Source organism: Acomys minous, assembly GCF_964271855.1.
Source record: "Acomys minous genome assembly, chromosome: 2".
Classification (NCBI taxonomy): Eukaryota; Metazoa; Chordata; class Mammalia; order Rodentia; family Muridae; genus Acomys; species Acomys minous.
Genome location: NC_140484.1, coordinates 85,340,820 through 85,364,477, shown reverse-complemented (window position 1 = coordinate 85,364,477; position 23,658 = coordinate 85,340,820). Strand labels below are relative to the sequence as shown.

The 23,658-nt window shown below is 53.3% G+C and overlaps 2 protein-coding genes across 2 annotated transcripts; one reads left to right on the top strand and one right to left on the bottom strand.

Moving 5' to 3' along the window:
- Positions 1-1,344: 1,344 nt before the first annotated feature.
- PIH1D1 (PIH1 domain containing 1) lies at positions 1,345-7,755 on the bottom strand. Its single transcript, XM_084759377.1, has 10 exons — positions 7,623-7,755; positions 5,202-5,295; positions 4,656-4,722; positions 3,733-3,912; positions 3,145-3,206; positions 2,979-3,060; positions 2,565-2,694; positions 2,358-2,433; positions 1,901-2,044; positions 1,345-1,455 (listed from the first exon to the last, which is right to left on the bottom strand). Exons 2-10 carry the CDS (start codon positions 5,289-5,291, stop codon positions 1,414-1,416), a joined length of 873 nt encoding a protein of 290 aa, XP_084615503.1. The 5' UTR covers positions 5,292-5,295; positions 7,623-7,755; the 3' UTR covers positions 1,345-1,413.
- ALDH16A1 (aldehyde dehydrogenase 16 family member A1) lies at positions 7,643-22,175 on the top strand. The gene is made up of 17 exons (XM_084758885.1): positions 7,643-7,775; positions 13,683-13,785; positions 14,923-15,049; positions 15,806-15,984; positions 16,068-16,145; positions 16,294-16,475; positions 16,560-16,712; positions 17,075-17,260; positions 17,571-17,666; positions 18,154-18,290; positions 18,415-18,520; positions 18,616-18,746; positions 19,192-19,359; positions 19,514-19,715; positions 20,953-21,138; positions 21,318-21,440; positions 21,909-22,175. Exons 1-17 carry the CDS (start codon positions 7,686-7,688, stop codon positions 22,068-22,070), a joined length of 2,409 nt encoding a protein of 802 aa, XP_084615011.1. The 5' UTR covers positions 7,643-7,685; the 3' UTR covers positions 22,071-22,175.
- Positions 22,176-23,658: the final 1,483 nt, after the last annotated feature.

Here is a 23,658-nt window from a genome sequence, read left to right as displayed (position 1 = left end):
CACCCTCACACAGACATACTCACAGGCAATACAACAACAACAAAATATATATATGCACATATATGTGTGTATATATGTACATATATGTGTGTGTGTTTTGTTTTTGTTTTAAAGAATACTTGTTGCTCTCACAGAGGACTCTGGTTCAGGTCCCAACACCAACATGGCGGCTCACAACCACCTGCAACTCCAATTTTGGGATTCAACACTGTCTTCTGACCTCCAAAGGAACCAAACACACAAATGGCCCACAAACATACACGCAAGACAAACATTCATAGTGTAAAATGAACGTTAAAAACAAAACAAAAGTCGGGCTGCAACAAGTACAAATAGTTTACCCATGTAATGTGCATTCCAGCAGGGGGTGCAGGCTGGAGAAGGTCCCCAGCGGGAGGAGTGCCTGCCTAACGTGCATGAAGCTCTGCAGTGGCCCCCAGCTACATAGCCCTGTATAGTGGTGCAAACTTGGAATCCCATCACTTTAGGAGAGCCTGCAGGATTATACAGCAGAATGCTCAGCTTCGTGACAAGTTTCAAACCAGCCTGCTCAAATAAACAAACAAAAAATATGGGGTGCCCTGTGGCATGCCTAGCATTTTGTTTTCCCAGGCAGGGTTTCTGTGTAGCTCTGGCTGTGCAGGAACTCACTCTGTAGACCAGGCTATCTGCAATCTCAGAGATCCACTGCCTCTGCCTCTTGAACTCTGGGATGAAAGGCGTGAGCCACCACTGCTGCCCAGCATTTGCTTGGCACTGGACACCCTGGGTTACATCCTCAGCACTAAAAGCACGGAAAGAGTAATGGGAAGTAGAGTGGGGGTGTCCCAAAAGAGGGAACCACATGTGCCGAGCCAGGAGGAAGTGAAGCCTGGGGGGCTGGGCCCTGACTTGGCTGGGCCTGTGACAGGACGCTGACACCAGGAATGGACAGTTCACGGAGTGTGGGGGAGACCCTGGATGCTGCCTGAGTCTGACTGCTTAGAGGTCAGGTGGCACAAGCCCCAGTCCCAAGAGGACATGCACTGCCTGGGGGCCAGCCGGTCGTTAATCAGCTCCCCATGTGACATTCTGGAGAAGAGGGCACTAGATCTAGAAGCAGGACTCAGTGGTAGGTGGGACACTTTTTTGCAGGACTGGCAGGCACCAGTGAGGAAAGAATCCTATCTAGGAAGGTAGATGATGCCTGGGTGTCTCCCTGGGACAATGAAGTAGGACAGAAAAGGAGTAGTCAGCTCTGGGGAGTCTGCTCAGGGGGCCAGAGTCTTGAGAAAGAGACAGACAATTTGGGGACACTGAGTCAGTGTCCACCCTCCACGTGTTGGTATTGGAAGATGTGTGGTGTGGAAAGAAATGGAGAACTGTTTATTCCTTTCTTGCAGAAGGCACATCTGGAAACACAGAGCACTCTGGTCAAGAAGACACTGACAGGAGGGGCATGGACACCATCAGTTGCTGAGAAGGAAAAGAGATGACGATTCAGGACTTGGGGCTGCAGGTGCTGGCTGTCCTCCCTAGGCCCGGGGCTGCAGGTGCTGGCTGTCCTCCCTCAGACCCGGGGCTGCAGGTGCTGGCTGTCCTCCCTCAGACCCGGGGCTGCAGGTGCTGGCTGTCCTCCCTCAGACCCGGGGCTGCAGGTCCCGGCTGTCCTCCCTAGGCCCGGGGCTGCAGGTGCTGGCTGTCCTCCCTAGGCCCGGGGCTGCAGGTGCTGGCTGTCCTCCCTAGGCCCGGGGCTGCAGGTGCTGGCTGTCCTCCCTCAGACCCGGGGCTGCAGGTGCTGGCTGTCCTCCCTCAGACCCGGGGCTGCAGGTCCCGGCTGTCCTCCCTAGGCCCGGGGCTGCAGGTCCCAGCTGTCCTCCCTCAGCCCCGGGGCTCCTGTCCCTGAGCTCCCTTCAGGCACCTTTCTCCTGTGGTGGAACGCTGCCCTGCTTGCCTCAGTGTTGATCCGCAGGGGAATGGAGGCATCGAGGTGGTAGAGCTGCTGGGGGCCTCCCATCACCAGCCGATTCTCTCCGAGCTCCAGTGTCAGCCCTTGGGCTCCATCCTGGGGATGATACGGTCATCAGCACTGAGACGCTATATCCACAACGTCCTAGCATGCACGGTTGTGGCTTCAATGCCCAGCACCAAAACAATGAGGAAAAAGCAAATCAAAGGACAGTTCTCAAGGAGCTCACACTCAGGACAGCAGGGGCTGCACCTGTTGGTTTCTGGCCCAGGAGAAGCAACCCCACATCACTGCCATGAGAGACGTAACCAGGCCCCAGTGTCCGCCTTCAGAGCCAGGGATTTGGCCCCTAGGCCTCCTGCCTCAGCCCCACAGTGTCCAGACTCTAGACTAAAGAGCCTGCGCTCACCAGCTTAGGGAGGTCAACTTCAGCCAAGAGGAGGTCTGGGGCTTCCAACCAAAGGCTCAGGTGAGGCCGCTCTGGGCTGTGCGGGAACAAGGACAGACTGAGGGTGACCCTCTGCTTGGTTTGCTGCCCCTTTCATCCTCCACCCAGCTCTGTGTTGCAGCTCCATCTCTGAGTTCTTAGAGCCCCAGGATATGCATGACGGCTCACCCGCGCCGGGTTCGCAGTGAGTCAGCCGTGTCCGGGGTCCCCAGCTCCTGGATCCGAGGGCGCTGCTGGGAACGGATGTTCTGCTGTGAGATGGAACCCAGGAAAGGCCGGTACTTCAACATGCGCCACTCTGAGGATGCAGAGTCAAAGTTCCCTGAGGTGAGGTTCCCTCGGGTGGTACTTCCTAGCCCACCTTCCTAGATAAAACTTGACTGAAGGAGGTCCTGTCCATCTTAGCCCCGCCCATCCTGGGAAATGCCCCAAGAAACCAACACACGCGCACGCGCGCAGGCTCCTGGCCTACCACCTTCTTGGCCCTACCCTCCTGAAAACCAGCCAAGTAAATCCCTAATACTGGATTCACCTCCCTCAAGTGTAGCATCCAAGCCACGCCCATTTCCCCCTGCCCCTCACCTGGATTGAGCTGTAAGCCATACTTGTCCTCAAGGCCCTCCCTGGCGATGGTGACCACCAGTTCCCGCAAGAAATCGCTGTTCTAAGGTGAGAGGAAGAAGAGCTGTGACGGTGGGGGTGGGGCTGGAGGGAGCCCACTGCCCAGGCCTTATCGTACCACACCCACCTGCATCCTCAAGTAGAAGCTGCTGTTAACGGCGACGTCATAGGCAGTACAGCCCTGGCCTTCTGTGGAAAGAAAGGGCGAATGAGGCTCCACAGCCCCCCACAGAACACCCATAAGGAAAACTCACCCGAGAACCAGGGATGCAAGACACAGGAAGTGAGAGGCAGCCCAGGTCCCTCTGGGCTCCCAGGCTCACCTCCAGCTACAGACCACACCCCCAAGGCAGGCCCCGCCCCTCGCCAGCAGCCCTGAGAGCCTCTTTACTCTGTCCCACCCACCTCTAGGAAGTGCTCCTTTCCATCTAGAGACTGGCAGACAAATCCCTAGCCTCTAGGCGTGGGTCCTTGTCAGTTTTGTATGTAGCCCAGGCTAGCCTCTAGCTTTTAGCCACTCTCCTGCCTCAGCATCCTAAGAGCTAAGATTACAAGAGTAAGCCACCATGCCCAGCTCACGTGTCATGTCTGCCTACAACCCTCTTCAAATCTTCCACATAGCCTGCCCTGAAGCCTTCCACCTCAGCGGGGAGCCCAGGGCACACTGCCTGCTGTGAGGCATCACTCAGACTTGGTGTCTTCTGAGGGCACTGACTGGCATCCAGCTCGGCATGTGGCTCTCCCAAGCTCATGGGGATGCGGAAGCCGGCTTGGTCCTCCTCCAGCATCCGAAGCAGCTCGTCCTCAGTCACGTCCGCCGGGGGAGGGATGGAGGGAGAGTGGCAGATGTTGATGAAAACCTTTCCTTCCGATGAGTTGGTCTTTACGCAGAAACCTGCACAAGTGCGTCCCTCATGGCCATCTGTCCCCACCAGCCTCGGCTCACCCACCCTCTCCTTATTTTGAGACCAGTCTCTCACTCTCCACCCAGGCTTCGGGCACTCCTGCCTCCTTAGATCACTGGCATTCACCCTCACACCCAACTGCTTTCCATTTAGTTATTTTGTTGTTTTTCAAGCCAGGGTTTCTCTGTGTAGCCCTGGCTGTCCTGGACTCACTCGGTGGACCAGGCTGGCCTCGAACTCACAGCGATCCACCTGCCTCTGCCTCCCAAGTGCTGGGATTAAAGGCGTGCCCACCACGGCCGGCTCTCCCTTCTAATTTTATTACATGCACTTATTTTGATATGCATGCCTGGGATGTTCAGAGGGCGGTGCTCAGCAGTCAGTTCTCTGAGGTCACCAGGCTCAGTGGCACCTTTACCTGCTAAGCCATCTTGCTCTGTCCCGCTGGGACCTCTACTGTCCCTCTTTCTGGTCCCCTCTGCTTCCCTCAGGCACCTCTTTCTTACCCCATTTGCCATTCTGCTTTCTGTGGCCCAACAGTTGTACGGGATCCTCCTGCCCGACCATTCACACGACTGTGCCTCGGCCTTTGTACCCAGCTAGGATCTGTCTCCTTCATCCTCTGTGCGCCCTGCCTCCAGGCTCTGCTGGACCTCTCTCAGGGTACCCCCCTTCTCCCGTTCCCCCCAACACCCAGAGAGACAGAGATATTTCTATCTATATTGTTCCTCACCAGGCTGGGGCTGGATCTGTGTAGATCCTGCCCTGGCTGTCTGGGCTTGCTGGAGCTCTTTAGAAGCCTGTGGAGAAAGAGAGCAACCCACCAGGATGTCAAACCAGCCATGTGGGCTTCTCACACACCTATAGGGCAACTCCGATGTCATAGCTAGACCCCCTCCCATTTTTTTAAAATGAGGACTCTAAAGATCACCAGCAACTCTCCCTCCCTCCCCCACCCCCAGTTTTTCTTTTCTTTCTTTTTTTTTTCCTTTTTTTTTTTTTTTTTGGTTTTTCAAGACAGGTTTTCCCTGTGTAGCCCTGGCTATCCTGAACTCTCTTTGTAGACCAGGCTGTCCTCGAACTCACAGAGATCTGCCTGTCTCTGCCTCCTGAGTGCTGTCCATTTCTTTTACAACCTAGTAAACTTTAAGCCCAGACCTAAAGTTCCCATAGATGTCCTTGCTGCCATAAGGCATTCTGGGAACTGAAGCTGCATCGCTGAGTGTCAATTCATAAATCTTTAAATACCCAGGTTCCCACAAGTCCAGTCGGCTCGCACCTGCAGCAGAAGCTCCTGAAAGCGCACGGTCTCATCACCCATCGGCTCTGCGTCGCTTAGATCTGGTGCCAGAAGCTGTGAGTCCGCCATAGCCCTAGGAAAAAGTCCTAGGTGTCCAAAATGTGAACTTCTCCCAATTAAACGAAGCCAGCTCACTGCAGGGCCTCAGTCGAGATTGTTTTTTGTTTTGTTTTTTGAGAGAGTTTCTCTGTGTAGCTCTGGCTGTCCAGAATTCAATTAATAAAACAGGCTAGCCTGGAATTCACAGAGGTCCGCCTGCCTCTGCCTCCAGAATGCTGGGATTAAAGACGTGCGCCAACACCTCCCAGCCAGTCAATTCTTTTTTTTTTTTTTTTAAGATTTATTTATTACGTATACAGTATGATCAGATCATATTATAGATGGTTGTGAGCCACCATGTGGTTGCTGGGAATTGAACTCAGGACCTCTGGAAGAGCAGTCAGTGCTCTTAACCTCCGAGCCATCTCTCCAGCCCCCGCCAGTCAATTCTTAACACACAGTGCTCCACCAGAACCCTAAAATCTGTCCTGGGAATGTTCTACTGTTCCATTATGATGAAGGCTCCGTCCTCAAGTCTGATGGTTCCCTGAATCGGTCCTATTTGGCAGATGCGCAAATAAAAGCAACATTTATGGCCTCAGAACCAAGAAGGAACTAAAGTAGACACATTTCCGATGACCTCAACGCCCTATCATCCAAGCAGGCTCCAAGGCCAACCATTTGTATTTAAAGAGCTGAAGTCACACCCCCTTAACCCACCAATCAAAAGTAAGGGCAGAGGTGGACCAAAAATCACTTCCCGAATCAATAAAAACCTGCATTTCCACCCTTCCCTGACAACTGTGGGGGTTTCAGTGCAGAATGGACTCTATCACTTTGAAACCTTTAGTATGGGGGCTGGAGGGATGGCTCAGAGGTTAAGGGCATGGGCTGCTCTTCCAAAGCTCCTGAAGTTCAAATTCCCAGCAACCACATGGGAGTTCACAACCACCTATAATGAGATCTGGTGGCCTCTTCTGGTGTACAGATGTAAATGCAGGCAAAACACTGCATACTTAATATTTTTTTTTTTAAAAGAAAAACTTCAGTATGATCCCACCCAACACACACACCCTTAATCTCAATGGTGTTAACTGCCCCTTTTGAACAAAATGAAGGCTTTTGTTTATAAAGAAATTATGGGGGGGGGGCCTAGAGAGCTAGCTCCAGGGTTTAGTGCTGACTGCTCCTCCATAAGACCGGAGTTTGATTCCCAATACCCACATGACACACAATTCCTGTAACTCCAGTTTTGGGGATCCAACACCCTCTTCTAGCCTCCTGTGCACGATGCACAGACATGCACGCTGACAAAATACCCACACTCATACAGTAAAAATAAGTCTTTCCGCCGCGCGTGCCAGGGCACGCCTGTAATCCCAGCACTCAGGGAGGCAGGGGCAGGCAGATCTCTGTGAGCTCGAGGCTAGCCTGGTCTACAAAGCAAGTCCAGGACAGATTACACAGAGAAACCCTGTCTTGGGGGGCAGAGGAGAGGAAGCAAACAATAAAAGCAATTCTTTGCTGGTTTTAACGAAAAGAAACTACTACGGGTAGAGAGATGGCCCAGCGATTAAGAACACATGTTGTGGGGGCTGGAGAGATGGCTCAGAGGTTAAGGGCACTGACTGTTCTTCCAACAGGTCCTGAGTTCAATTCCCAGCAACCACATGGTGGCTCACAATTATCTATAAAGTGATTTGATGCCGTCTTCTGGGGGTGTAGGTGTGCATGCAATTAGAGCACTGTATGCATAATAATAAATAAATAAATATTTTTTTAAAAAACCAAAACCACATGTTTTTTGAGAGGACAAGGGGTTCAGCCTCTAACACCCACACGGTGGCTCCCAACTGCTGTAACTCCAGCTCAGTGCCTCCCCGCCTTCTTCGGGCCTCCCTAGGCACACTGCACACTGCACACACGCGGTGCACAGCCATACCTGTGGGAAAACACCCAAAATAAAGAAAGATAAATATTCTTAGCCGGGTGTAGGGGCCTTTAATCCTCTAATCCCAGCACTCGGCAGGCAGAAGCAGGGGGATGTCTGTGAGTTCAAACCTGGTTTGAGCTCCAGGACAGCCAGAGGAAGATAGTGAGACTCTGTCTCTAAAGAGCAAAACAGAGCCAATTTGTTTTTTTCTAAAGAGTCAAAACCTCAACAGCCTAAACCCTTCTGCTACTGCGAGAACTGGGCCCGCCATTTCCGTTCTCCTTGAAACTACATTTCCCAGCGTCCGCCGCAGACCAGAGGCGTGGCGTGGCCCTACGGGAGGCGGCCCCGCCCTCTAGCTCGCCGCCCCGCCCTAGTCTGGTTGGCCCCGACCCTTTGATTGGAGTGGGCGGGGCCGCCCTTCGGACCTCCAAGTTCCCCAAAGTAGAGCGTCCGGCAGTCAGTCCTTCGCGGAAGGTGCTCGGCGAGCGATGGCGGCAACGCGTGTACGACCCTCTGCCCGTGAGATTTTCACGACGCTGGAGTACGGCCCGGTGCCGGAAAGCCACGCATGCGCACTGGTGAGGGCTTGCCTGGCGGCGGCCGCTGTCTACTCCTTCCCTCTATCCTATCCGCCGCTCTCGGCACGCGGGCTCCCGTCATGCACAGCGGCGGTCCCGGAAGCCCCGCCTCCCGGTCACGTGATTCCCGCACCCGCTGGACCGGCCCTGGGGTGTTTCCGGCGATGCTCGCTCTTAGCCCTGACCGCCGCTGTGGTGTTTGCTCAGAAGTGTCTGCCTGTCTGTCTGTCTGACTGTCCTTATGTTGCTCCCACGATCCCCTGCCCCTTTGGACGTCCTGTGAGTTCTCATGATCTTCAGGGTCCATTCGATCCCCCCCCCTCAAGTTACTTTGGGAGATTTTCACATTTCGCTTATATTTTTATATTCCATAGGAGCCTCATGACCCCGGGCTTCAGAACCCTCTTGGATCCCCGGTAGAATTTAGTGGGGTTCCTTGGGTTTTCTGTCAAACCCGAGGGCCAGTCACAATGCCCATGGCCCACAGTTCCTTCCACCGCCATCCAGGCAGGCGTTAAGAATGGTCAGGTAGAAGTGTTCAGACCCCGAGGGGACGCCCAGCACTAGCAGAGGCCTCCAGCTTTGGAGGGACAGCATATACCATTCTAGAGCGTTAACCCCTAAGATTCGAGGAAAAAGACCACTGACCCAAATCACCATAGACAAAAAAATTAAAGCAAGGCCATGGCGTGTGAGTTCAAAGACAGCCTGGTCTACGAAGCGGGTCCAGGACAGCCCGGGCTACACAGAGAAACCCTGTCTCAAAAAAAAAAAAAAAAAGATTTATTTAAAGCAAGCTTTTTTATTGAGTACTCGGGTTACCTTCCCCTAAGGCTGGTTTCAAGCGCCTTGGATGTGAAGAAGACAAGGTTTTTTGCTTTTTGTTTTTTTAATTTATTTATTATGTACACAGTGCGCTACCTGCTTGTACCCCTATAGGCCAGAAGAGGGCATCAGATCAGATTACAGATGGTTGTGAGCCACTATGTGGTTGCTGGGAATTGAACTCAGGACCTCTGGAAGAGCAGTCACTGCTCTTAACCGCTGAGCGATCTCTCCAGCCCCAAAGACAAGGTTTTTAATAGCTCAGGGGCAGGGGTTTCCAAACATAGATTTGGCTGGCAAAACTGTTGGGGTTACAGGAGCAGAATATTAGCATAGCAAGACAGTTAAAATGACCTAGGGAAAAAAGACACGATGCCAAGGTTGTAAAAGGGTGGTCAACCTTTTCAAACAAAGGTAGGGTTGCAAGGTGGTTACAGCAACTTTTTGAAACAAAGGTGTAGTTGAGGTTTCCTGGAACAGGCGGTACAGAACCGTTTGTAGTTAAGAGTGCAGACGTGGTAAAGCCCAATCCTTGACACAGAGGTTTAATCATAAAGAGGAACAAACCTAGTTTGTCTTTACTGTAAGATGGTCTTCAAACCTCAGATGGAGGCAGGCTGGCTCATCAAGAGGTGTGGGAAAGTGACACCAAGATGCTGGGTTAGAGGGCGGGATCCGAGCCTGGGAGCTGGTTTTAGGGCTGTTCGGCTGTTCCTGTATGGACAGTCCAGGACAGGGTACACACTGAGCTCTGGTGACGTGGAGTCTGTGAACTTGTCATAATGAGATGGCATCTAGTGTTGCTTGGGCTTGACGCATCTGAGCAAACAATTACAGTGGAGACATAAGCCAGGGAGATGCCAGTTAAAAAGGTGCTGGACTGTCTGGAGTAACTAGAGACACAGATGGGGAGATTGGGAGAATTCAGAGACTCCCCACAGAGAGGCTGAAGGCTGGCATGGACGGACCGATCGTGTCAGCCTCCGCTAAGCACGATTTTATGTCATACTCAGAAGAGCAGAGAAGGGATTATTCTTGTTATTTTGGTAACAACACACAGTTGATGAGGGATATAATTTGCTTGTAGACCACGGAGCTTAAAGGAGTTTGCATGTGGTGGCATACACCAGTAATCCCAGTGTTTGGAAGGACAAGGCAGGAGAGGCAGGAGTTCCAAATCAGCTAGACAGTCTCAAACAATGAGAGAAAGCCGGGCCTGTCGCCAGGCCTTGGACTCTGGTGTCCCCCACCAGCTGCTCCCCCGCCCCCCATTATTCCAACAAAGGTCTCAGGTTTGCAGTCTGTGGGCAGATCAACAAGAAAACACGTTTTCTTTGGCTTGAGCTTTGTTTTTGGAAATGTCAGTTGTTGTACAATTAATCCCATCTAAACATCCTAATTTCTCTTGAAAATAAAATTCCAAAGTTTGGCAACCTTTGGCTCCAGTTCGCTGACAAAACTCATCTGGAACCAATTCTCCTGGGACATGTGAGCTCGCAGTGTCCAGCCGGCACTCTCTCCCACCCCTGTGGCCTGCCAGGATTCTGCGGACATTCTTGTGGGAGTTTGTTTTTCCTTTTGGAAGGAAGTTTTCCATCTTTTCCACAGTAATTGATATTAGGAGCTCCCATGTCCTCATCACTCAACTTCAACAACTAACATTCAGTCCAATTATTTTTTTGTGCTTTTTTTTCCTTTTCTTCTGAGATTAGTTTAAACAAATGCCAGCTGTTGTGCTACTTTCGCATAAATATTTGAGTCTGTATTTCTAACAAATAAGAGTCTTATTACACAACTGGCACCCTATTATTCATTCTCAGGACATCAGCTGTCAGTCATCTATTTAATGCCCACCTCATGCTCACGGCCCACTTCCAATCGGCTCAGTCCTTGTGGACACTGCAGTTTGGAACTTACCTTGGGGGCACAATCTTTCTTTTTTTCCTTTTCCTTTTTTTTTGTTGTTGTTTGTTTGTTTTGTTTTGAGACATTCTTGGCTGGCCTGGAACTCATGGAGGTCAGCCTGCCTCTGCCAGGATTATAGGTGTGCACCACCACGCCCAGCTTTGATAATTTTTCTTTTTTGTTTTTTGGTTTTTCAGGACAAGGTTTCTCTGCAGCCTTGGCTGTCCTGGATTTGCTTTGTAGATCAAGTCTACAACCTCAAACTAAAAGAGATCTGCTTGCCTCTGCCTCCTGAGTGCTGGGTTAGAGGCATGTGCCACCATGCTCGGTGATAATTTTTCTTTTTAAAAGATTTTTATATATTTATTTTGAGATGGATTTTTGTGGTGGGGGTGTTTCTTTCTTTCTCATTTTTGTTTTTTGGACAGGACTTCTCTGTGTAGTCCTTCCTGTCTGTCCTAGAATTTAACAAGCAGTCCCCCTGCCTCCCCCTCCCAAGTGCTGAGAGTAAGGGTGTGCAGTACCTCACCTGGCGAAGATTTATATTTTATTACTTATGATATGTGTCTGTGTGTGCATGCATGTGCACATGCTTGTTGGTGTTCAGGGAGGCCAGAAGAAGGTTCTAGATGCCTGGAGCTGGAGTTGCAGGTGGTTGTGAGTTCCCTGAATTGGGTTCCGAAGATCAAACATGTTATTATGGAAGAGCAGTGTGTACTTTTATTTTTATTTTTTTGTTTTTTGTTGTTGTTGTTGTTATTTCTTCCAGACAAGGCATCTTTGTGTAGCCTTGACTGTCCTGGACTTTGTAGACCAGGCTGGCCTCCAACTCATAGCAATGCATCTGTCTCTGCCTCCCCAGCGCTGGGAATTAAATTGTGTGCCGCCCCTCTGGCTCAGTGTGTGCTCTCTCTCACTATCTGGAAATCCCAGGGTGGGCGAGGCTGGCCATCCTGTGAGCCCCAGCCATCCACCACCGCCTCCCCAACACTGGGGTTACAAATGTGTGGGCCATGGCCCACTCCTAAGATGTCCCCACGCTGCCACTTTCTTCAGTCATGGCCTCCCCCTGTGGCCTAGGCTGACCTTACATCCTCCTGGTTTACCGTCCACGTGCTGGAGTTCTAGACATGTGCCGCCTCAGTGAGCATGTGCTGCTGTATAAGTAAATAAATAAGACACAACAGGGCCAGTTGTCAAAATAAGGGGGAAACATCCGAAGTGGATTTAATAGCAGCAGAAGTGTAAGGAGGAAGAGAAAGCAGGAGGCAGGCAGGAGAGTAAGGAGGGAAGGCCGCAACACCAACTCAGCTGGCACTGGGGGCGCTCAGTCTGTGAGGCCTTCCCTCGTGCCCAGGCTCGGGTGCTTGAGCAGAGTCTTACGAACCCTGCTAAGCCAAGAGCAGTGGCACTCAGGAGGAGAGGCAGGAGGATTTCTGAGTTTGAGGCCAACCTGGTTTACAAAGGACAGGACAGCCAGGGCTGTTACACAGAGAAATTTTGTCTCAAAAAAACAAAAATAAGAGCCAGGCATGGTTCGAGGCCAGCCTGGTCTACAAAGCTAGTCCAGGACAGCCAGGGCTACACAGAGAGACCCTGTCTTGAAAAAAAAACAAAACAAAACGAAACAACATAGCATTGAGAGCAATGGAGAAAGACAGCCAACATGTTTGACCTTCACACACAAAGTTACATGGTACCTAAGCATCAGAGCCAGTAGTCAAAGCCAGGCTCTGACCAGTCACTCCCAGGCCTCCAGCCTAGACCGTGCCTGTGCCGCAGCAGGCGTCATGCCGACAACTGCACAGCCTGGCAGCCTCCACAGGGCTGGACCACACTGGGCCTCCAGCCCTCGCTGTTTTCCCATTGATGATGGGTGAGATGGGAAGGGACAGGGTTCCCTGGTGGGTGCAGGGCCGGCTCAGCAGCCACGTGGCAAAGAGAAGCAGCAGGGGGAGAGGTGTTGGGGGGGGAGGCGACCAGGGAGATTGTTTGTAGAGTGCTAGCTGGACACCAGGTGTCCTGGACCAGTGTAAAGTTGCTGTTGCTTAGGAACAGAGCTGGCTCCTGGAATGCAGCTGAGCAGTGGAGCCATGCTCAGTGCCCTGGCTTCCATCCCCAGCACCAAAAAACAAACAAACAAACACCAGCACTGCCAAGTTATGTTTCCAGGGAAGCAAAGTTCATTTAAGGTCATTTCTGCATGGATGAAAGTATTTTATTAATTTAGATTTTCCTATTTAAGCCAGGCACAATAGTGCACACAGTAGACCATGCGGGAGGAGCTGGCCTTCGCTCATGACACTCGGTGAGTTTAGAGAGAGAGAAACAGAGAAAGAAGGAAGAGTCCAAGACCTTGCCATGTAGCCTAGGCTGATCTGAGGACTGGGGCTATATGTAGGCTGTGTGTGTGTGTGTGTGTGTGTGTCTGTGTGTCTGTGTGTCTGTGTGTCTGTGTGTCTGTGTGTGTGTAGACACACACTATATATATACACATACATATACATATATGCTATAGCAGCAGTACTGGCTAACAGTGAGTTTCATATAATGTTTTACCTATAGTTAAATAAATAAATAAATAAATAAATAAATAAATAAATGACAGAGGCTGGAGAGAGGCTCAGAGGTTAAGAGAACTGGCTGCTCTTCCAGAGGTCCTGAGTTCAGTTCTGATTAACCACATGGGGGCTCACAACCATCTATAATGTGATCTAGTGCCCTCTTCTGGCTTGTAGGTGTACACGCAGATACTAAATTTTTTTTTTAAAGATGTTTTTATTTATTTATGTATACAGTGCTCTGCCTGCATGTTCACCTGCAGGCCAGAAGGGGGCACCAGATCTCACTGCAGATGGCTGTGAGCCACCATGTGGTTGCTGGGAATTGAACTCAGGACCTTTGGAAGAGCAGGCAGTGCCCTTAACGTCTGAGCCATCTCTCCAGTCCCAAATAAATCTTTTTTTTTTTTATTTCAGAATGGGCTAGGAGTATAATTTGACAGAGTGCAGGGCCCTGAGTTCAATCCCCAGCACAAAACAAAAACAAGAAGCAGCCAGGAGGAAGAGTCATCTGAGGGCAAAGGGGTGCAGATGTCTCCTCACAGAGAACCCTGGCCGGGCCTGAGCTGTCCCAGCTGCCTCATAGGCCCCTTTCCCAACTCCTGTCTCCCTCCAGGCCTGGCTGGACACCCACGACCGTCTCTTGGGCCACTATGTCAATGGGATGTGGCTGAAGCCAGAACACAGGAATCCGGTCCCTTGCCAGGATCCCTGCACAGGTCTTTGGTTTGTCGTCATTGGGGGGGGGGGGACAGGGACAGGGATAGGGACCTGTCTCAGAGCTGCAGCCATGCTCCCCTGTGCTCAAGCCCCCAGCACAGGAGCAGCCACTGATGGTGGCGGTAGGGGCCGTGGGGCTCATTTCTCCTGATGACAGTCTCAGGAATCATAGTCCCTATAATTTGCCCACCCTAAAAAGGCTCTTTGAAGCCCCTGCTGCTAAATCCCTTCCCTGGGCTGAGAGTGGTGCCTTGCGCCTCTCATTCCGCAGCCCAGAGGCCAAAGCAGGAGGATCCTGAGTTTGAAGCCGCCAGCCTCGGCGTCATAGTGAGGCACTGAAAAAAGACGAAGGCGGAGAAGAAGGACGGGGCTGAAGAAACAGCTCCGTGGTTAAAAGTGTGCACTTGCACTGTTCTTTCAGGACAGCCGGGTTCACTCAGTTCCCAGCACCCATGTCGGGGTCAGCCTGCTCAAACCACCTGTAGCTCCAGCTCCAGGGGACCCTATGACCTCTTCTGATCCCCAGGGGTACCTGCACTAACATGGTCATACCCACACACAGATACACATACATACACATCATTAAAAGTAAAGGGGGCTAGAGAGATGGCTCAGTGGTTAAGAGCACTGACTGCTCTTCCAAAGGACCCAGGTTCAGTTCCCAGCACCCACATGGCAGCTCACAGCTGTCTGTGACTCCAGCTCCAGAGCATCTGACACTTCATGTGGGCATCACATGCAGGCAAAACACCAATACACGTGAAATAAAAATTTTTTTAATTTAAAAAGGCTGAGTGATGATGGCACACGCCTTTAATCCCAGCACTCGGGAGGCAGAGGCAGGAGGATCACTGTGAGTTCAAGGCCAGCCTGGTCTACAAAGCTAGTCCAGGACAGCCAAGGCTACACAGAGAAACCCTGTCTCAAAAAACAAACAAAACAAAACAAAACAAAAGACACAGTGAGGAAGGAAAGGGAGGTCAGCTCTCTGAGGGGCTTGGTCAGAGCAGTAACAGGTGACTGAGGAAGGAAGAAAGGAAGGCCTGAGGCCCACAGGGGAGCTGGGGGCCGTTGTCACTGCCCTCGCTGGCTCTAACAAGGGCCTCCCTTGTCTGTGCCCCGGCTTGTCCCTGCAGGAGAACACCTGGCCAGCTGCATACAAGCCCAAGATGAGGACATCGCTGCAGCTGTGGCAGCTGCAAGGACAGCGTTCAAGACATGGAGCCAACTCCCTGGGGCTGCGCGGGCCCAACACCTGACCCGGTGAGGAAGCCCAGGCAGGGCCTGCAGAGGAGGGAGAGGCCTTGTCCCTCGGAATTCCCACAGCACTGGCAACAGTGACTCCATTTCCCAAGATCCTTGTGAGTCAGTGGCTCCTGTTTCCCGAGTGCTTGTGAGGCTTTCATGGCACTGTCCCTCACACGCCACTGGGGCTAGTAGTGCCAGAGTATCTTTTTTTTTTCTTTTGGGTTTTTTTTTGGGGTTTTTTTTTTTTTTTGGTTTTTTTTGAGACAGGGTGTCTTTGTGTTAGCCCGGGCTGTTCTGGACTCGCTTTGTAGACCAGGCTGGCCTCGAACTCACAGCGATCCACCCGCCTCTGCCTCCCGAGTGCTAGGATTAAAGGCGTGCGCCACCACGCCCGGCTTTTTATTTTTTTTATTTTTTTATTTTTTTTTTTTTTTGCAGAGTATCTTTTAAGCTCTGTTTCTCAGCACTTCACTAGACTCTGAGCTCCCTGCTGTCCCACACTATGGGGACAGCTATAAAGATCGCAATTCCCAGAATGCAATTGGACAGAAACTTAAGATTGAAGTCCCCAGTTATCTTTGGGACTGGCTAGTAATTGGGACTGGCTACCATTCCGTAGCACCCCCAAAGTTTTGAGACTTCTAGACTACATTTCCTATATATTTTCGGTACCTGGTGTCCCTGATAAATGTTGCATCTGCCTGCAGAGGCTTGTGGGGATTGTAGTCCAGGTTGCTCTGGGCAAGGACTAACTCCTTGTATTCTTCCAAGGCTGGCCAAGGTTATCCAGAAGCACCAGCGACTGCTGTGGACCCTGGAGTCCCTGGTCACTGGGCGGGCTGTTCGAGAGGTTCGAGATGGGGATGTCCCACTGGCCCAGCAACTGCTCCAATACTATGCAGTCCAGGCGCATGCCCAGGAGAAGGCACTGGCAGGCTGGGAGCCTGTGGGTGAGAACGTGTAGGCCCCCAAAGAGACTTCCTGACGCAGGAAACCAACATGTCCATCCCCTCACTGTAGATTGTTTCTGCAGGGGTCATCGGCCTCATCCTGCCGACAGCTTACTCTTTCCTGGACATGATGTGGAGGGCCTGCCCTGCCCTGGCCATGGGTAGGTGGGACTGGGTCATTCCCCCACCTTTTTCTCCCTGAGAGGGTGGTTGGGGTCCAAAGGAGGAGGGCTGGCACCTGAACCCCTGGGTGTGCAAGAGGCCGGCGGGAGTCTGCACTTCAGCTCCCTTAGTCGCTCCCTTCCCCAGGCTGCACTGTGGTGGCCCTTGTGCCCCCAGCCTTCCCAACACCTCTCCTCCTGGCTCAGCTGGCAGGGGAGCTCGGCTCTTTCCCAGGGATCCTCAACGTGGTGTGTGGCCCTGCCTCGCTGGGGCCTGTTCTGGCCTCCCAACCTGGAGTCCAGAAGGTGGCCTTCTGTGGAGCTGTGGAGGTATCTGGAGGGCTGGGAGTCGGGTGGACATGGCTAAGGGCTGAGAGGCTCCGGTCGCAGCTGAAACCTATGGGGCTCCCTCAGGATGGCCGCGCTCTGCGACGGACCCTTGCAGGCAGAGGAGCCAAGCTAGGCCTGGCGCTGGGCGCAGAGTCACTGTTGCTGCTGACGGACTCAGCGGATGTGGACTCAGCTGTGGAAGGCGTTGTAGACGCCGCCTGGTCAGACCGCAGCCTGGTGAGACCTATGTGCACGGGTCACCAGAGGTCGGGGGTCCATCAGGTCTCCCCAAACACTTGGGGTGTCCATTCCCAACTTTCTTTTACTTTCTGTTCTTTGGACCTTTTTATTATTTGAGACAGGGTCTTACGTAGGACAGACTGGCTTCCAACCTATTATGTAGCCCAGGCTACCCCTGGGTTCCTAACCCTCCTGGGGTACAGGCATGTGTCACCATTCCGGGCAAGGCACCAATTTTCTGCACTGCACCTCTCACCTGCTGCTGCTCCTCCGTCCCTGAGGCCCACCTCTCTGTGGGAACCTGTTCTCCCAACGTCGCCCCTGACTGTACCCACTTTTGATGCCTTTTTTTCCAACAGGGGGGGCTCAGGCTCCTCATCCAGGAATCTGTGTGGGATGAAGCTATGGGGCGACTCCGGGCCAGGATGGCGCAGCTGCGCAGCGGACGAGGACTGGATGCGGCTGTGGACATGGGGACTCGAGGGGCTGCTGCCCGAGACCTGGCCCAGAGCTTTGTGGACGAGGCCCAAAGCCAGGGTGCACAGGTGAGCCCCAGCAAACAACGGAATCTTAGAGACCCTGTCTCAAACAATGGAAGCTTGCCTGCCTGCCGTGTCAGGAAGGAAGGACATGCCCTGGACCCTGCGTCTGAGAGAAGGGCTAAGGCCTACACTCTTCTGAGTCTGGGGAAGCAAGTTGGGGTCTGGACTTTACTGTCTAAAGGAGGAGGGCTAGAGTCTGGGTACCCAGACTGAGGGAGGAGGCTGGGGCCTAGATACCTAGGTGTAGGAAGGAGGGCTGAGATGCTCCCCTGGGCTTGGGAAGACAGGCATCTCTGTTTCTCCTACTCCCTAGGTGTTCCAGGCTGGCGACGTGCCGTCCAGCAGCCCATTCTTCTCGCCCGCCTTGGTCTCCGGCCTGCCTCCCGCAGCCCCGTGCGCCCAGGCCGAGGTGAGGCCCCGGAGACTGCACACGTCCTGCCCTTTAGTCCCCGGCTACTCATGGGCCACAGCATTGCCCCTTAGGATGGTTCTGAGTGACCCTGTGACCTGGGGCCATGAGGAGGGTTTGCTCTGCAGCCAACACTTGACACAGGTGATGCGTTGACAGGAGGGTTTGCTCTGCAGCCAACACCTGACACAGGTGATGCGTTGACAGGAGGGTTTGCTCTGTAGCTAACACCTGACACAGGTGATGCGTTGACAGGAGGGTTTGCTCTGTAGCTAATACCTGACACGGGTGATGCGTTGACAGGAGGGTTTGCTCTGTAGCTAACACCTGACACAGGTGATGCGTTGACAGGAGGGTTTGCTCAGTAGCTAACACCTGACACAGGTGATGTGTTAACAGGAGGGTTTGCTCAGTAGCTAACACCTGACACGGGTGACGTGTTGACCGGAGGGTTTGCTCTGCAGCCAACACCTGACACCACTTCTAGGTACCGTGGCCCGTGGTTGTGGCTTCCCCTTTCCGCACGGCCAAGGAGGCACTAGCTCTGGCCAATGGAACTCCCCGGGGAGGCAGCGCCAGTGTGTGGAGTGAGAGGCTCGGGCAGGCCCTGGAGCTGGGCTACGGGTCAGTTGACACTTGCTCCCCACCCCCACCCAGCCCATCCTGTCTCCTACTCTTGTCTCCCTCTCCTCCCTTGACCCAGCTTCCTGTCCTGCCCCTCCCCCTGGTGTCATCACCTACCCCACAGGCTCCAGGTAGGCACCGTGTGGATCAACGCCCATGGCCTCCGAGACCCTGCGGTGCCCACAGGTGGCTGCAAGGAGAGCGGGTCTTCCTGGCACGGAGGCCTGGATGTGAGTGCCCGCCCACACCTGCACCTCCTGACGCCCAGCAGCCTTGAGTCACTTTGCATCCACCTGGCCTTCTTGTAACCACACTCCTCTCACAGGGCCTGTATGAGTATATGTGTCCCTTGGGGACACCGTCCCGGGAGCCCTTCCTTTGTGAGAGTCTCAACTACGACACATTTGGCCTTGCTGTGCCCTCCAGCCTGCCATCGGGGCCGGAAACAGCACCTAGGTGAGCTGTTGCCGGCCTGGTGTCTAAGGGTGAGGGTTTGAAGGGGTCACTTAGAGCCAATCTTAGGGTCCTCGCTCTTAGAGTAGCTTCACAGCCTTTACCCCAAGTGTGAAGAGAATCTCAGTTCCACTTAAGGGTTTGAGTTTTCTCAGAAGCGAGGATTTAGACGGAGCCGGGCGTGGTGGCGCACCTCTGTAAGCCCGGCACTCGGGGGCAGAGGCAGGCAGATTGCTGGCGGTCAGCCTGGTCTACAAAGTGAGTCCAGGACAGGCAAGGCTACACAGAGGAACCCTGTCTCAAAAAACCAAAATCAAAGATAAATAAACAAACAGATAGATAGATAGATTTGAATCAAAGGTTCCTGGGAACTGAGATGGCCCAACCGGTCTAGTGGAGGACGGGGCCTACGTGCACCCAGAGCCTCCCTCACACTTCACTCTTGCAGCCCGGCTCCTCCCTACGGGCTGTTTGTTGGGGGACGCTTCCAGGCTCCCGGGACCCAGAGCTCCAGACCCATCCTGGATTCTTCTGGCAAGGTCTACAGCTATGTAGCTGAGGGTGGAGCCAAGGACATCAGGGGCGCTGTAGAGGCTGCTCACCAGGCCGCGCCTGGGTAAGAGGGCACATGGAAGCCCCGAGGGAAGGGTGGCTGGGATGGGGGCGCTAGCCTTGGGGCTGGAGCCCTAGGCTGAGGCTATGGCCAGAGGTGGCTCTCAGGGAGCAGCTAGGGCCAGGTCATACCCCTAACTTGCATTGTTTGCCCACAGCTGGGCTGCGCAGTCCCCACGAGCCCGAGCAAGCCTACTGTGGGCGCTGGCGGCTGCCCTGGAGCGTAGGAAGCCAGCCCTGGCCACACAGCTAGAGAGGCATGGAGCAGCACCTGAGGAGGCCAAGACTGAAGTAGAGATGAGTGTGAGGCGGCTCCAGATATGGGGCACCCGGGTTCAGGACCAAGGCCAGACACTGCAGGTGAGCTAGCTCTCCGTGGGTGGTCAGAGCAGGCAGCCAGGCGGCAGTCAGTGCCCAGGGTCTAGGGGGTTGGACACAAGTCCAGGCCTGGCTCTAGAAATTCTAGACAATGGGGTAATGTCTGATAGGAAGGGTCACTGCTTGGCTGAGAGCCCAGCGCGCTCACCCAGGGCAGAGAGGGAGGGCCACAGTGCTTGTAGGAAGGCACACTGGAAAGGCCATGTACTGTAGGCTTGGTTGTGTTCAAGAAGGCTCTTTCAAGCACAGTGGGCATGGTGGTGCAGGCCTATAATCTCAGCCTTTGTTCAATTGCTATTGTTGTTTGAGACAGGGTTTCTCCATGTAGCCCTGTCTGTCCTGGACTCACTCTGTAGACCAGGTTGGCCTCGAACCCACAGAGATCCACCTGCCTCTGCCTCCTGAGAGCTGGGATTAAAGGCGTGAGCCACCACGCCCAGCTCATAGGATGGTTTGATTTCCCCACACAGGCCAAAGGCCTTACAGCCTCCTGTAACTCCAGCTCCAGGGGCGTCCACACCTCCTTCTAGCACGCACAAGTGCACATGCTGTGCCCCCCACCCCGACACACACATATACACAGTTTAAAAATAAATTTAAAAAGCCAGGTGGTAGTGCCACACGCCTTTAAACCCAGCACTTGGGAGGCAGAGGCAGGCGGATCTCTGTGAGTTCGAGGCCAGCCTGGTCTACAAAGCCAGTCCAGGACAGTCAAGGCCACGCAGAGAAACCCTGTCTCAAAAAAATTAAAATAAAATAAAATAAATAAATAAATCAAGCTGAGGGTGGTGATGCATACCTTTAATTCCCAGCTCTCGGGAGATAGAGGCAGGTGGATCTCTGAGTATAAAGCCAGTCTGGTCTACGTAGGGAGACCCTGTCCCAAAACAAAAATAAACCAGGCACAAAGAAGTGTTGGAGTATTGGAACACTTGCCTATCCTAGCCTGCTTGGAGCCCTCTGCAGTACCACAAAGCACACGTGATCGCACGGGCACAAAATCCTGGCCACTCCACAGGCTGAGGCAGGAGCATGGCAGATTCACAGTAAGACGACACAGAAGGCCAGAGAGGTTAACTAACTCGTGCACATCCACATAGCCAGTGAGGGGCCACTGGGCTCCAGGGTTCTGAGGTGTGAACATGTCAGGTGTGGGAGGATGGGCAGGCAGTGCAGAAGGCTCTGGGAACTTGTCCCTGATGTGTCATCTGTCCTGTAGGTAACAGGGTTCAAAGGCCCTGTGCTGCTGCTTCGGGAGCCCCTGGGAGTGCTGGCAGTGGTGTGCCCAGATGAGTGGCCCCTGCTGGCCTTTGTGTCACTGCTAGCTCCTGCCGTGGCCCACGGCAATGCTGTGGTCTTAGTACCCAGTGGGGCCTATCCTCTGCTGGCCCTGGAGGTCTGTCAGGTAAAATCATGTGCCTCCCCTCCTGGGTCTCCATGGTAACTTGAGTCCCAGCATCCCATCTCAGTCTGTCACCCAGGTCCTGTTCCTTGTAGGAGCCCCTGCAGCCACTCCCAAACACCCACTCTCCACCTGCCACCATTGCTGGCCAACCCTGGGTGTCCCGCACTCTCACCTCCTAGGATATGGCTACGCTGTTCCCTGCTGGCCTTGTGAATGTAGTGACAGGAGATCGGGACCACCTGACCCGCTGCCTGGCCTTACATCAGGACGTCCAGGCCCTGTGGTACTTCGGCTCTGCCCAGGTATTTCAGGATCTTACGTTTCACCAACAGACTTCCCTGCTGGGAGCACATCTCAGTTCCTGAGGACCCCTGTTGCTCAAGGGAACACCTTCCTCAGCACCAACTGCTGAGGCCCTGCCTGGGTAAAAGCCCAGTCAGTAAGAAAGAGGGTCTTCTTACTGTCAAGGGCCCAAAGCCTCCCTTGCCCTAAGACATCAGGTTTTTGGAGGCCTGTTGCTAAGGACCATGCCCCAGCTCCAGGTGTACCCTCCTCAGCCACCTGTACTACATGGGAAGTCCCCATTGGCAGGAGCCTTGGACAGGAGCCCTGGGGAAGAGGGGATTCCCGGGACCGACTTCCGCTGCATCTGGGAGGAATGTTGGCCATGATCCGAATGTCCCGCCTTATCAGGTCTTTGGGTCTCTTACAAGTCCCCGTTGCTAAGGAAGCAGCTGTTAGCAACTAACCGTCCTGTCTCCCCATCCCAGGGCTCCCAGTTTGTGGAGTGGGCCTCTGCGGGCAACCTCAAGCCTGTGTGGGTAAGCGGCGGCTCCCCAAGGGCCTGGGATGTGGAGGTCGGTGGGGCAGGACCGGAGCTGAGTCTGCACGCAGCACGAACCAAGGCCCTGTGGCTGCCGATGGGCGACTGACGCCTGAGGTTGCCCACTCCATCTTGCATGCGCAGAGATGACAGATGCTTGCAACTTTTCTCTCAGACTTCCCGTGGCTTCCAATAAACAGTGACTTTGAATGTGCTTTTGAAGGTGTGGTAATGGTTGCTTCTTCATGTGTGGCCCAGGAGGCCCTGGGAGAGCACCATGTTTATGGGTTGGATAAGGAAGTCAGCCCGTCCAGCACCAGGGTCATTGGGGAGGTAGAGGGAAGTCCCTGGAAGACTCTTCCCTTTGTGCTTTTTTTTTTTTTTTTTTGGTGTTGGATGGGCCACAGGGCCACGCCCTTCCCATAACTCCTCTCTCTGAGCTGGGAGGTCTGTGTCCCAGCACAGCCCCTCTGTGCCCAACAGGCCAAAGGCCACCACTGCCTGGCCTGGTCCTGAGGGCACAGCTGCGAGATAGGGCCTGACTTCCTGGAGCCCAAAGTGACCAAGTGCCTGCTGGCACAGCAGATCCCCTTGGACTTAGCTTTTACTTTGGGTTTTAGGTTTGTGGTTTCGCTCCCCCCCCCCTTTGTCTTTTTTCAGCAATGTCTTAGGGCGTAGTTAAGCTGTATGCTCCGCATGCCTCAACCTGAATGCTGGGTTACCACATTTGCCTCCAGGTCTTCTGGCTTTGGAATGGAAGCATTAGGGTTTTTTGGTGGGTTTGTTTTTTGAATTTTTCGAGACAGGGTTTCTCTGTGAAGCCCTGGCTATCCTGGACTTGATTTGTACATCAGGCTGGCCTTGAACTCACAGAGCTCCGCCTGCCTCTGCTTCCCTAGTGCTGGGATTAAAGGTGCATACAGCCATCGCCTGGGTAGCATTAGGGTTTTTGAAGCAGGGTCTCACTATGTAGTCCTGCGTGACCTGCAACTATTTTTTTTTCTTTTTCTTCCTTCCTTTATTTATTTTTCATTTTTAAAAAGTGTTTAATGCAGCCGGGTGTGGTGGCTCACACCTTTAATCCCAGCACTCGAGAGGCAGAGGCAGGAGGATCACTGTGAGTTCGGGGCCAGCCTGGTCTACAAAGCGAGTCCCGGACAGCCAGGGCTACACAGAGAGACCCTGTCTTGAAACTCCCCTCAAAAAAAAAAGTGTCTAATGCTGTGCTGTTGTGGCAAACACCTTTAGTGCCAGCACTTGGAAGACGGAAGCAGGTGGATCTCTGGGTTTGAGGCTAGCCTAGTCTACAGAATGAGTTCTGGGACAGCTGGGGCTACACAGAGAACTGGAAGACTTTGTGGAGTCTCAAAATAATACTAGTGTGAATGTGTGTGCGTGCGTGCGTGCGTGCGTGCGTGCGTGCGTGTGTGTGTGTGTGTGTGTGTGTACAACTCCATCACCATGTCGGTTCCAGGGATCAAGCTCAGGAGCTTAGGTTGGTAGTCATAAGCCTTTATCATCTTATCAGCTGAGCCATGTCACATCCTGATCTGGAATCCCTGTGATCTTCCTGTGGCGTTTGCCTCCCGAGTGCTCGGATTGTTTGCATGTGTAGACATGTCCACCCTGTGTCTCTGCCAAGTCGGTTTTACCACACAAAGTCACAAAACAAGACAAGTAACACTGCCCAGGCAGGC